The following is a 13,766-nucleotide window of genomic DNA, read 5'->3' on the forward strand; positions in this document are numbered from 1 at the left end:
AGTTCCCAGGAGGAAACCTGCCCTGGTTAGTCAGCCTAATGTCCCTCCAGCGCAGCGGTCACCCCCACCTAGTGCTGAGGACAGGGTACATCCTTGGTTGTCTCAAACCTTTGGAAAACTCCCTCTTACTTTAATACGTTCAGGAGACAGGTTGACAACTAGGCAAAAAAGGAGGATGCAGCGTGGTACACGCCTCATGCCCATCGCCTCCAACCTCAGTCAAGCAGAGATACAGGCTCACTCCGGAGGATTTCCCTTCGACCTTTCAACCCTCAACCCCCTAGAGATTGTTCCTCCAGAACACCGCCTGGTCTCTAGACCACCCAGAGACGAGCAATCCTTTATTACCGAGTCTTTCGTTCTGACAGAACCGCAGGGACCTCCCAGACCTTCCCTCCTCATAGAGTCGAAAGACTCGAAAATGGTTCCTAAGAACGCGAAGGCGAGGGAAACTCTGAGGTCAGAGTTAAATCAGAGATCCACTAAGGTGGGAGGGACCTCATGAACCAGTTGACGATTTCATCTTACCCCAGGCTCCTGTGGATAAGAGCTTGGAGATAGAAGAGTTTCTGGGCACTAATTTCAAATATCTCTCTAGAGCAAAAAGTCCAAAGTACCACTACAAAGCTGAACGTAAGGAGTCTGAATACGCCTTCTGGCTAGTCCTAGCCTGTATGAGGTCAATCAATAAGCTGTCGGAACCTGATACCAATCCTCAGGAAGGCAAGGACATGGTACTGGACCAAATGGTTAGCACCCAGAGACCCCCTAAGACCAGTGCAGTATTGCCCTGGTCGAAAAGATTGACAGCAGCCAGAAGGAAAGCCATCTCACAGAAAGCAGGGCAGGCTTTTCTTCCAGGGCTCTTCTACTTCCTTTCATATTACAATAGAAGTATTACGAGATAAAAAACGAGCCCCTTCCTCGACCTCACAGTAGAAAGATCTCTTACTAGGGGTCTTTCCGTGCATTGCCTTAACACATCGAGAGCCTCACTTTCTACAACTGAGCTCCTCAACATAGAGAGAGGCATGAAATATGTCATGCAAGCTGCTTCGTGGCTTGACGTATGGTTAAGCTACATTGTAAGATCAGAGGATTTATCCAAGGAATCTACAAGGCGGTCATTGCAGTCTTTCCTTTTGTTTGGTACCCGAACTCTGGAGTTCCTCCTTTCCCACCACACGGGTAACCTGTGGGCGAATGCAATCATGAAGAGAAGGCATACCATGATTGGGAAATTCAGCAAACATTGGGGAAAACCCACACACCACCATAATCTGAAAAGCCCACAGAGTTAATCTGAGGAATGGAAGGAGTGAAAGACGACTTTGATATCTTCTAGGGTGTTGACAAGATGAACTCCGGAGGAGGCTTAGTCCTCGGGTCTGCCACTGCACCTGAAGCCACGTCCTGCATACAGGGATAACTGCGAACAAATATGCCCCCCCCCCCCCCCCCCCCCCCCCCCAAAGAATTCAAAGTGAGGTTGTTTCAACATGTGGTTGGGCAGGGCCTCTTGTTAACTTCGTAAACGACTGTAACAATCATTCCAGCTTGCGCCAAAATAATCTTATTTAAAGGACAAATATGCATAGAAACAAATAGTAAACCTATGGAAATAATACATTCAGATAATTCTTCAATGATTGAGACGAAGGAAATTCAGGTAGAACATGCACTAGACTTAAGGCAATGGATAAATCAGTTCATATCTAGTAAGACATTGGGGGGAAATTTCCCTAAAGTAGGTTAAGTTTGTGAAGTAATGATGAGAAAAGTCTTAACAGAAAAGCTAAACTTACTCAAAGTCATTTTATTACATTAATAATTTCCTTACATTGGTACAAAAGGTATATTTCAGGTAAGAATTGCCAAAGTTTTCGGGAGAAAAGAACAAGTTGGGGAATTGGCAGACTAATGCCTTCCAACTACCATTTTTTCTTTTTTATACTAATGTTACTTGGTCCTTTCTATTTGGTTAAAACACTTCCATTATGTACAAATATGATAAGATTTGCACAAAGTATGTACAAGAATGAATGTATTGAAATCTTTGGTCAATCATGAGATGCAACATAACATTTATGGAAGGACCATCATCTTCAAGACACATATCTACAAGTTAAAATTACATTTGAAAAGGTTCTCATGGAGAAACAAATGACACACTATTAGAGGCAAATAATGGAAAACCGAACAAAACTACAATGATCAGAGTTGGATAAAGACGACTAATATTTTCATTCCGCCAATTATATAGAAAGTGTTTCTCATTTTGAGACTATCTTAGTTATTAATAATACAAATCCACGATCACTGTTTCTTGCTTTGTTCCATTCTCAGATTTTACCTCCAGAATGAGCTTCTGAATGTACATATCTTGACACTCGAGGTAGTCGCGAATGAACTCGTAACTGCTTATGGGTAGAAGACAAAGTCAGCTCCCACTAATATATATATTTATATATATATACTTTTTATTTTTTTTTTATAAACCACAGCTAGGCATTTGTCTTTCTGGCTATGACTACAAAAGTTTATTACAAAAAATAACTAACCTAGTATCCTTTTACAATAAAATTTTTTTGGAAAAAAAAAAAAATCAAATATTTACATTTCCACATTATAATTAGAAAATAAGTTGAACCAAAGTAGGCACTTACTGAACCCAAAAGAAAAATCTTACTCTAAACCAGGTACCAAAAGAGCCCTTCTCCCAATGGCATGTTAACTTGCATAGCAATTTCTTAGGTTTCCTGCATACATAGTAGATCAATGAAGAAGAAAATAGTGGGGAAAATTACAAAATATTGGTTAATCAACAAATTCAGGAATAGTTGTAAATAATGCCATGTATTGCATAACTCAAATAAATTCCTGCAAAAAACAACTTTATTGCGTTGTCAAAATTTTGCTGTACCTAATTGTTTAAACTTTTAAATTTACCTTCATGGAGACGAAAAGCATGTGCTTCCCATAACTTGATTTTTTTCTATAAAACCAAGCAATCAAAAAAGTATATAATTGACAAGCATAACCATGGTTTATTTTAAAGGAACTGCTAAATTGCAAAATTTGAAAATTAATCATTCTCAAAGAATCAGAGTTCCTATCAAAATACAGATTAAAATGACTACAAAATAATTACAATTTTAAATTGTGATGATGCAGTATACTGCACACCGGTAAAAATCCTTGCAAAATAATAATGGCTACTTCAAATGTAAAACCAATATATGACAAAAAAGTACAAGAAAAAATAGACAAAATATCAATTCCAATTTATATAGGCGAGATGAGATACTTGGCTGTCATAAAATAAAATAAAAATTCTCAAGCAGTTTTCCAGAAAGATTATCATATTTTAAATTTTTTGTATACGTGAAAAGTATTTTTATCATAATGTTTATAAGATGTTTTACTTTAGGACAAAACATATAAATTATTCAAATTATCTATAAATTTTCAAATTATCTATAAATTTGCATAGAACTTGCTTCCGACCATATTCAAATTTAACCAGTATTTGCAACCATCGTCCTTTTATATTTTCTACAATGCAATTACAACGTATACAAAATATTGAAAGACAATACCAATTTACACTTGTAATTTTAGTTCACCCATCATGAGAATATTTTTTTTTCTCCACAAATAGGCACTTCTCATGCAGCTATGATGAAAGTTTACCAAAAGGTTAAAATGCAAACAATCACATGTAATAACTTTCAAATAATTTTGCCAAGAGCATCAAGCACCTGCACAAACGGCAAATACCGCCTAGTTGATTATGCTTAAGAGACTTTGGTGCATTTCTTCATAAAACACAGATTCTATACCTCTTGTTACATAAATATAGATACCCTACCTATCAAGGAAAGGAGGAGGAAAATAGTGTACCCTAGAAACTCGATGCAAGTTAAATCCAGCTCAAAATGGCAGGCCAGTATAGACAATCAGTGGGAGAGAGGAGGCTGTGGTAGCAATGGTGATGTGAGCAATGATATGATAATCGGAGAGGTGAAGATGATAAACAGAAATATGAACATTAATATAATGACTATGGAGGTAGGCAAAGAAGCTTCAATCAAATAAACAATACTGAAAACGGGCTGTCTGCCTCCACCTTTTATTTTTTGTCTTAACTAAACATATATACTGTATATTGCAAACTTTTGTTATAAAGATGATTCAAGGCTAAAAACAATATTTGTGCTGTATAACAAAAGCACCTAACTATTTATATCTTGGTACTAAATTTCAACCACATCGTCAGAAATAGAAAATCTTGTTAACGCCAATGAAAAAAATAAAATAAAATGGTATCTTATAAACCATCAAGAACTTTCTTCAATATACCATGGAAGCATAAGTCTTTGCAATAAGTTTTGTACTGGTTTTCACATTTAAAAGATAAATCATTCTTGGAGACAGACAAAATATAGATACAACTGGTAACAGAAAGAAAAAAATGTTTATTCAACTAAAATGATCTCTGGATTCTGGAAAAACATAATTTAGAGATGAATGATGATTATTATAGGAACAGATGAAATGTGATGTGACTGGGTATGGTAATGTTACTTGCTTGTGGGCGGGTTATGATTATGTGGTGACATGAGACCTGAAAGGAAGTGGGGGGCAGGAAGATTTCCCTGGGGTAGGAAGTTCTTGTATATTCCCAAGCTAGCTAGGGCATCAGGTGTAAGGCCTGACAACCCTGAAGAAATGCCTAATGAACTGAGGTGAAGCTGAGCTGCCATATGCTGCGCTGCTGTAGTACTCGCACTACTACTACCACTACTACTCGTTGTAGGAATTAAACCTTGGGGTAACATATTGTAATACGCGGCAAGGTCCATGAAAGGAAATATAGAAATATGTGGTGACCCTCCAGCTCCAGAATTAGGTTTAACTCCTGGAGATAGCATAGGTGACAGGTACGGTAGTAGAGCGGCAGGATTTAACGGTAGACCTCCTAAACCAGGTGGTAGACCTTGTGCAGCTGCAAGAGCTGCTGAAACTGGGTTAGCTCCACCTTGGGGCTTATTAGGTGATTGTCTGGCAGGATGATCTGAAGATTTTATACTCACACTTGGGGGTTGCCTACTACTGTTACAGTTTTTGCTTGTACCTGGTTTAGAAACTGGTGACACAGTTATATCTCGCCTAGTAGATAAATCTAACAGTTCTATCTCAGGTCTTTCAGTTTTTGGAGGTTTACTACTTTTATTTCCTGTTGGACGACTTAAATCCAGAATTTCTATTTCTGGACTAGCACTTTTATTTGTGTCCTTAACACACATCATTTTATTTACATCTGCCGTTGGCTTTCCATAAATATGTTTTGCTTGAGAGTAAACAGACTGTGATTGTATGACTCTTGGTGGATCAGGTCTTATAGGATTATGATCTCTCATGGCTTTACTTAAATGAGGTTGATGTGCTGCTGGTGCTGGCGCTGGAAATATACTAGTCTGCGGTAGTAATTGTGCTATGGCACTGATAGTTTTGTTGCTTTGATGAGCAGGAAGTAATAACTTGGCCTCCAGAAGATTCATCTGTCTTATCATATCTGCCGAGACTAAACCTGGTACAGCAGGCAACCCTGCTTTGCTTGCTGGAGTCTCTTGGATGACAGACGGGCGGCCATTCCCCCGTTCTCTTGAATTTGCTCCATTAACTCTAGCACCATCTTCTGTTTTCAATTTTTTAGTTGCTGGCTCTTGTAAAGGCTTTTCATACCTGAAATTAAATTAAGTGATTAGGTATCTATATTACCTATATAAAAATCTTTATTAGCATTCAACTATTTAAATTGAAAATTTTATTTGAAAGACTAAATGTAGTCTACTGTACTAGTGCAAATATTCCTTACACATCTTTACAGAATAAAAATATAAGGCAAGATTGATACTAAATTTAATAAATCATATACATCACTGATTCTAACTCCAACTACAGAAGGGATATTTTATTGGGAGGGGGGGGGGTTTCCTTACCTTTCAGCTATCTTAGCCAAATCTTGTAAAGCCGACATCCCAAAGGTGGTTTTAAAATTCTCCAAGGTCATGAGATCAGCAAGCTGTAAACCTTTCAAACCTGGAGGTACACCTGATAAAGGATCATGAAGAGGGCCTCCTGGAACCATACTACCTATGGATCTTGGGATTGGAGTAATAGTTATTTCAGGCCGTTTGGCTAGATCTTCTGGGATTGTGCCGCTTTCCTTCTTTGTTGTCACCTTTGGAACCTGAACAAAATATTTAAAATGAATATTACTGAAAAATAAAATCCTGAAAATGGTTGCATCGAACTAGCTATTAATTGGATAATGACAATATAATGATTTATGTTTGTGTTAGCAATAAAAACTTTTAACAATGAATTGCATTAAATAATAAAGTTGTTGGTAAATAGAGTAAAATACTATACAAAATGAAGGCTGAAACTGAAAAAGATAAAGAAACATTATCTGTATAATTCACACTGTTGCTGAATAAAATTTTTAGTGTAAAAAATAAAACAATCATGCAGTATTCAGACCCGTGATTTTGTAGTTTTGCTAAGATGATGCCTAAGTTTTAAAGGAGACATTTTTTGCACTAAATAAATTCTCAACTTCTTATAAAGTACCATTTTTGCTAATCTGTTTTATCCCTAAAAAAAAAAATTAAACTAACCATTTTATTCAGTGACTATTCTGTAAGGGGGAAAACTATTTAAAATATCTGACAATGTATAACATGATTCATCCTAAATGTAGGTTATAATTACAGAATAAATAAAATCAGAAGTTAAAATCAACAAAAGTTTTAGATCAGAGCTTAGCAAAAAATTTACGTTATTCAAATAAAGTACCAGTGTTTATATTTAGTTTTCAAATCAGTTACACAGCATTCTAATATAGTTCCCTTACCTACTAATACCCAAATTTTTTAAACCTTATTTAAAATATATCCAAGTACAGTAACCAATTTAAATAAATGGTTCTGCTTAACCTGAAGTTTTCTCCCCCTTATAATTTTACCCTAGAATATACAATTGTTTGTATTTTTTTTGGCTTACATATTTGTTCTATAAAAATAATGAAATAAATTTCTTTACAATCAAAGTTTTAAGTGTTTATAAGAAATCAGAGAAAGCAGTTGTGCTCCTAGAAGACATTGTAATTATTTCAAAAGAATGTGTAAATTTCACTTGTTCAATAAGAGCAGTGGATATGCTTCTATAATCCAATCTTTTTTTGTAAATACGCTATAATAAAGCTATAATAAAGATACCTTGTAATAAACCATTTGCTAACAACTTTGTATGACAGTATGTTTGAGATGTTGGGAATGTTTACAGTTATGATTATTAAAGAGGCAAAACAACCCCTAATTTCCAACTCAGTTGTGAGCACATTATTAAAAGCAATGCACACTTTTATACATTAATATTTATACTGGTTCCAATACATTAATATTTATACTGGTTCCAAATTATTTACATTTCTTGAAACACATATGTCCCCCCTTGATATCTTTGATATTTTCTGGCCAAAATATTATAGAATATACTGTACATTGTGATTTGTGCTGTAATGACCGCTTTCTTGATAATAAATACTTTTCTCTGAAGCAGCTTTTGATCATAGTATAGCAAAAACTCCTTTATTCAAATAAAGTATTCATTTTGGATTGTCAAATCTATAATCTTCCCAGGTTTTAGGTTTTCAATCTGCCTAGGTTTCTGTTGGTCATAGATAACAGAACCTCCAGGAAGCCACAGTTTTTGTCAAGATGCTGGACTTCATGAGCAAGATTTTGCAGAAAGGAGTCAAAGCAAAGTGCAAATTCCTACATTTCCAGGGCAGACTATTCAGGATCTTGAAGAAAGATTCCCCAGAAAGACGACCTGTTTCACCGCAACAAACACATCAGATGCGACCCATTCAGGATGACGACCAGACTGGTCCATTAACTATTATACCAAGGGGCTTCGACCTGTACTAAAGAGAGCTCAAAGACACCTATTGGCATGTCCCTATTGCCAACCAATTCCTACTTTACCTAGGGTTTTGGCTCAGGAGAGGGTTGTACAGGTTCAAGGCAATGGCATTTGGCTTCAATCGCCCCAGGGGTATTTACCAAACTCGTAAAAGTAGTGATCAAACTTGCTGCGACTACAGGGAGTTGATGTCATAGCCTAACTGGATGACTGGCTGGTCTGGACAGAGACAGAAGAGTTGTCACAAATATGCTACTCAGGACTTGAAGGTTTTGCAGGAACTGGGTTTCCTGACCAAATTAGGGAAGTCAAGACTGGTACCGAAAAGGGTATTTCAGTGGTTAGGTCTCCAATGGAATCTGGTGACAGTCACTGTAAGCCTTATGAAAGCATCTCAGCTGAGAATTCTTAACGAGTCCGATCCTTTGTTTTTAGCCCCTTATGATCCAGACGGCAATTGAAGATCTTAGGCTTTCTTCAATTTGCCTTTATAGTAGACAGTGTTGAAGAACAGACTAAAGGACCTCCACTGGGTGTGGAAAGGGGCAGCTCAGAAGGAATTTCGGGACCATCGAGTTCTGCTGCCCATTCGGTGAAAGATGATCATTGGGTCTTGGGCTACACCAAAGGCAACTGGTCGGTTCCTTTGGTCTCTACCCCGGTTTCTAGAATCATTCATACAGAGGAAAACTTTCATGTTCAGGAAATGATCCCCCTCAATTTGCAAAATTTCTCATAAATGTGTTGGCAGTTTCCCCGACATTGAAGAGGATTCGTCCAAGAGAAACTTCCATATTATGAGTGGCAGACAGCCAATTCAAGCATGCAGACCAAGTGAATCCTGGACAAAAAGTATTTTGGGAGGTCCTGGAATTAGAACCAGATCCCCAGATAGACCTGTTTTCAACATAAGAGAATCCCCAACTAAATCTCTATGTAGCTCCAAATGTGGACTCCTGATCAGTGACAGAAGGTGCTCTGAACTTAGATTGGAACGTAGTCGTCGATGTATCTATTCCCACCGACAAATTTGATTTCCAATTCTTCGAATATCCTTCAGAATTTTTCAGGGACAGCCCTATAGCCCATAGTACCCATTACTTCTTTGCCTTAGACCAAGACTACACATCCTGCAGTCTGCACAACCATATTAGAAAGTGGGAGGGTGGACTACCGTCGATTCCTTTTTTCAGTCTTGGAACCTTCACGCTTTGATACCTCACATTCCTCACAAAGATGATCTAGTTCACAAAATCGCCAACACCAAGAGAAGCAAAGTCAATGAAGATCATACCAATCTGGAGGAAGTAAACACAATATTGACAAAAAGACGGAAACAAAGCATCCCTTCTTTCTATGAACATTAATAAAACTAAAAAATTACAATCTCTTGATAACATCACCACTCGTTATAACCTCACCCCAAAGACACCTTGGGGGAACGAGATCCAAGAGTTAGCGCCTAACCTTCCAACTAAGAGGTCATAGTCATCAAGGCAGAGCATCATCAAACACCAATACCTGGCTTCTGTGAGATACCAGTTAATCAACAAACAACACTAGCCAAACATCACATAAGAACATAATCACAGCAATTTAACAAATGCTAACACTTCTTTCACACATTTTGGTGTACAGCATATATAAATAACTATATATATCTAAATATGAATACAGGTATTGGACAATTATTGTGACCATTGCCTTATAAAGAAAGGAATTTTCCATTGTAAGAATTTCATGATCTAAACAAGTAGACCTAGGACTATTATTCCACCACTCTCCAAGGAAGCCAGAAGCCACCAAAACCTCTATCAACCATTATTTCTACATAGCAAAAATTCAGCATACTATATTAACAAGAGTTGAAGAAACCGACAAGTGAAATTTAACAAATGGTGGCAAGGGGCAAAAATGACAAAGGCCAGAATTTATGATGATTTGCACATACGAAAAGAATGCAACTTCACTTTTGGCAGTTATTGTCCACAAGAAAATACCATTAACACCATAATGCACATTAGCCCCTAAACTACATTTGCATGGTGTAACCAAGTTGCTGCTCACAGTGATTAACTAACTACATACCGAGAAAAGTTATAATAATTGGAAAAAAAAACTTGCAATCATTAAAGAACTATAAACAGGTCCATAATACCTTTCTTCAACAATAATAAAACTAGACAACCTACATAAAATTAATTTTGTAAACAAGGGCTAGTTCATGTCCTAAGGCCAATAAATACCAAAGTTCCAGAAATGAATAAGCATGAATATTTGTTGAATAACGCTTCCGGGTAACATAAACGGTATATACTTTGGATACAGACTGTACCCTCATATGTCTGAATCAACAAAATAACTTTGTTTTGATGCTGTTAAACTTAAGATTAAACTTTACTAAACTTAATGTCCAACACATACACAACCCAGTAACATATATTCAGTATTTAATACGGCTATCAATTATGATATACGGCATTCACATTGTTTACATGTTCTAAGATGCACTACGTCTGCTATGTATTATCTGCATACATGATTTTTCAACTTTTAACTACCTTGTGCAACCTACGTTATATATGAAATTGGGTATAAGGATATTTAACAATATTCATTTCAGGGTAAATAAAACATTGATCTAATGCTAGGACTGGAGTGGAATATAACTTTTTAACTCTGAGAGATACCAGTCATGAGGTGGCTCATTTTCAACAAAATGGTGTTTTCAGTATTGAAGACGAGTGATTGGCCAAAGGTCTCTCGACTCTTAATTGATTCTACCTCCTCCATAATTTATCAGCCTCCCTTATATTGCTTTGTGTTTTGATGATAAAATTTTGAGTAAATGGCAAACATTTCTGTGTCAAAAGTTAAAATTCATTTTGGATGAATGTGTGGAAAGGGATTTTCCTTTGAAGCTCTAAGTTGTTAGTGACGTCAGCGACTCAAAACTATGAACTTAAATCCTAATAAAATTCAAGGTTATAAGTAGGTCAGGGACATTAGCTTCCCAACATCCAGATCTTTGCATTGACAATGTCTCTATAACTACTGTATATATAACTCATTTATAACCCTGGGTCTGATCCTTGATTTCAAATTTACTTCCAAGATGCATATTTAGTCAGTTTCTTCCGGAGCATAAAAAATTGGCTTAAAGTTTTTAGAGATTTTTGGTGATCAGTAGTTTCATCAGTTGCATTAGGAGAGATTAGAGAAAAAAAAAAAAAAAAGGCTTTTTGAAATTTTTTTTTTCTCTTTTTTACGATTTTTGGTGATCAGTCTATCCATAGGAAATGTTATAAATGTTCTCCTTCCCGGTCTTCAGCAGCTGACTATCATCTTAATTTGTTGGATAGAAACTTGTGGTCTACTAAATTCCTTATTTCTGATCTTGGTATTAATTTCTGAAACCATTGTTCATTTAGTTCCTTATGCATGTTGCATGAGATTTTTCTTAAATCAGATTTTCCCAGACTGTAACCATATTGTACATAGCACTAGCTGTGCTGTTAATTCTAGCAGCCATGCCTTCTCCATCATACTACAACATACTATTAGTTTTATTCCAGCTGTGACCAAGATTGTGGAATTATCTTCCATCTAGCTGTTGAATCGGTGCTATTTCAGAATACATGTTTTAAATTCTCTTGTTAAACAGGTTGTCATTAGTCTCATTTTAAAATAGTTTATACATAATTGATCTATTTTAATGTTTGTTGCCGACCATTTTAATGTTTGTTGCCGACCATAAAATATTTTATACTTTTTAGTCTTCAATATGATATACTGTATAGTTTATTTGCTATTTCCTGTCCTCACTGGGTTACTTTCCCTGTTGGAGCTCTTAGGCTTATAGCCTTCAGTTTTTTCCCACCAGGGTTGTAGCTTGGCTAGTAATAATAATAATCTCAAGAGTTGGCTCTTTGGAATCCACAAGATTATTTTAGGTGTTAGGACTAAGTACAGATAAAGCAGGGATAATTGTATCATCACTTAGTCTAACACCCAAATGACTGGTTTTGATTGCAAGTATGCCTCTGATTGTTTTGGTACTATTATGTATGGGTAGGTATGGAGGCTTGTTTTGGTACCATTATGTATGGGTTGGTATGGAGTGGGCCTTCAAGAAAATCACATCTTGCTCCTATGGCAGAAAATGCAAACCATTTTTGTGGATCTTCAATGAATCTCTCTTCTTTGCATTTGCTGTTGAAAACTTTGGTACCTTCTTCAAATTCAGTTATTGATTATCCTATCAATTACTTCCAAACCAAGGTGCTAAAAAGAAACTGGGGAAATTACCTGTAGTACATACATATACCAAGGCATTTCCCCCAATTTTGGGGGGTAGCTGACATCAAACAAATGAAACAAAAAAGGGGACCTCTCCTCTCTATGTTCCTCCCAGCCTGACAAGGGACTCAACCGAGTTTGGCTGGTACTGCTATGGTGCAACAGCCCACCATCCCCAGTTATCCACCACAGATGAAGCTTTATAACGCTAAATCCCCTACTGCTGCTACCACCGCGGTCAACCAAGGCACCGGAGGAAGCAGCAGGGCCTACCAAAACTGCGTCACAATCGCTTGCCATTCATTCCTATTTCTAGCACGCTCTCTTGCCTCTCTCACATCTATCCTCCTATCACCCAGAGCTTCCTTCACTCCATCCATCCACCCAAACCTTGGCCTTCCTCTTGTACTTCTCCCATCAACTCTTGCATTCATCACCTTCTTTAGCGGACAGCCATTTTCCATTCTCTCAACATGGCCAAACCACCTCAACACATTCATATCCACTCTAGCTGCTACCTCATTTCTTACACCCGTTCTCACCCTCACTACTTCGTTCCTAACCCTATCTACTCGAGATACACCAGCCATACTCCTTAGACACTTCATCTCAAACACATTCAATTTCTGTCTCTCCGTCACTTTCATTCCCCACAACTCCGATCCATACATCACAGTTGGTACAATCACTTTCTCATACAGAACTCTCTTTACATTCATGCCCAACCCTCTATTGTTTACTACTCCCTTAACTGCCCCCAACACTTTGCATCCTCCATTCACTCTCTGACGTACATCTGCTTCCACTCCACCATTTGCTGCAACAACAGACCCAAAGCACTTAAACTGATCCACCTCCTCAAGTAACTCTCCATTCAACCTCGCAGCACCTTCCCTTCTCGTACATCTCATAACCTTACTCTTACCCACATTAACTCTCAACTTCCTTCTTTCACACACCCTTCCAAATTCTGTCACTAATCGGCCAAGCTTCTCTTCTGCGTCCGCAATCAGTACAGTATCATCCGCAAACAACAACTGATTTACCTCCCATTCATGGTCATTCTCGTCAACCAGTTTCAATCCTCGTCCCAGCACTCGAGCATTCACCTCTCTCACCACTCCATCAACATACAAGTTAAACAACCACGGCGACATCACACATCCCTGTCTCAGCCCCACTCTCACCGGAAACCAATCGCTCACTTCATTTCCTATCCTAACACATGCTTTACTACCTTTGTAGAAACTTTTCACTGCTTGCAACAACCTTCCACCAACTCCATATAACCTCATCACATTCCACATTGCTTCCCTATATACTCTATCATATGCTTTCTCCAGATCCATGAACGCAACATACACCTCCTTACCTTTTGCCAAATACTTCTCGCATATCTGCCTAACTGTAAAAATCTGATTCATACAACCGCTACCTCTTCTAACACCACCCTGTACTTCTAAGATTGCAGT

The 13,766-nt window shown here is 37.4% G+C and overlaps 1 protein-coding gene across 5 annotated transcripts in view; it reads right to left on the bottom strand.

Annotated features, from left to right (window-relative positions):
• Positions 1–1,801: 1,801 nt before the first annotated feature.
• LOC137657808 (uncharacterized) overlaps positions 1,802–13,766 on the bottom strand; it is a 334,329-nt gene continuing 322,364 nt past the window's right edge. For all 5 annotated transcript variants that reach the window (XM_068392345.1, XM_068392364.1, XM_068392336.1 and 2 more), the window contains 2 exons: positions 6,006–6,256; positions 1,802–5,748 (listed from right to left, as the gene is read on the bottom strand). In XM_068392345.1, coding sequence (XP_068248446.1) covers positions 4,584–5,748; positions 6,006–6,256 — 1,416 coding nt within the window. In that variant the 3' untranslated portion in view covers positions 1,802–4,583. The remainder of the gene's footprint in view (positions 5,749–6,005; positions 6,257–13,766) is intronic.

This window comes from Palaemon carinicauda, chromosome 1 (genome assembly GCF_036898095.1).
Source record: "Palaemon carinicauda isolate YSFRI2023 chromosome 1, ASM3689809v2, whole genome shotgun sequence".
Taxonomy (NCBI): domain Eukaryota; kingdom Metazoa; phylum Arthropoda; class Malacostraca; order Decapoda; family Palaemonidae; genus Palaemon; species Palaemon carinicauda.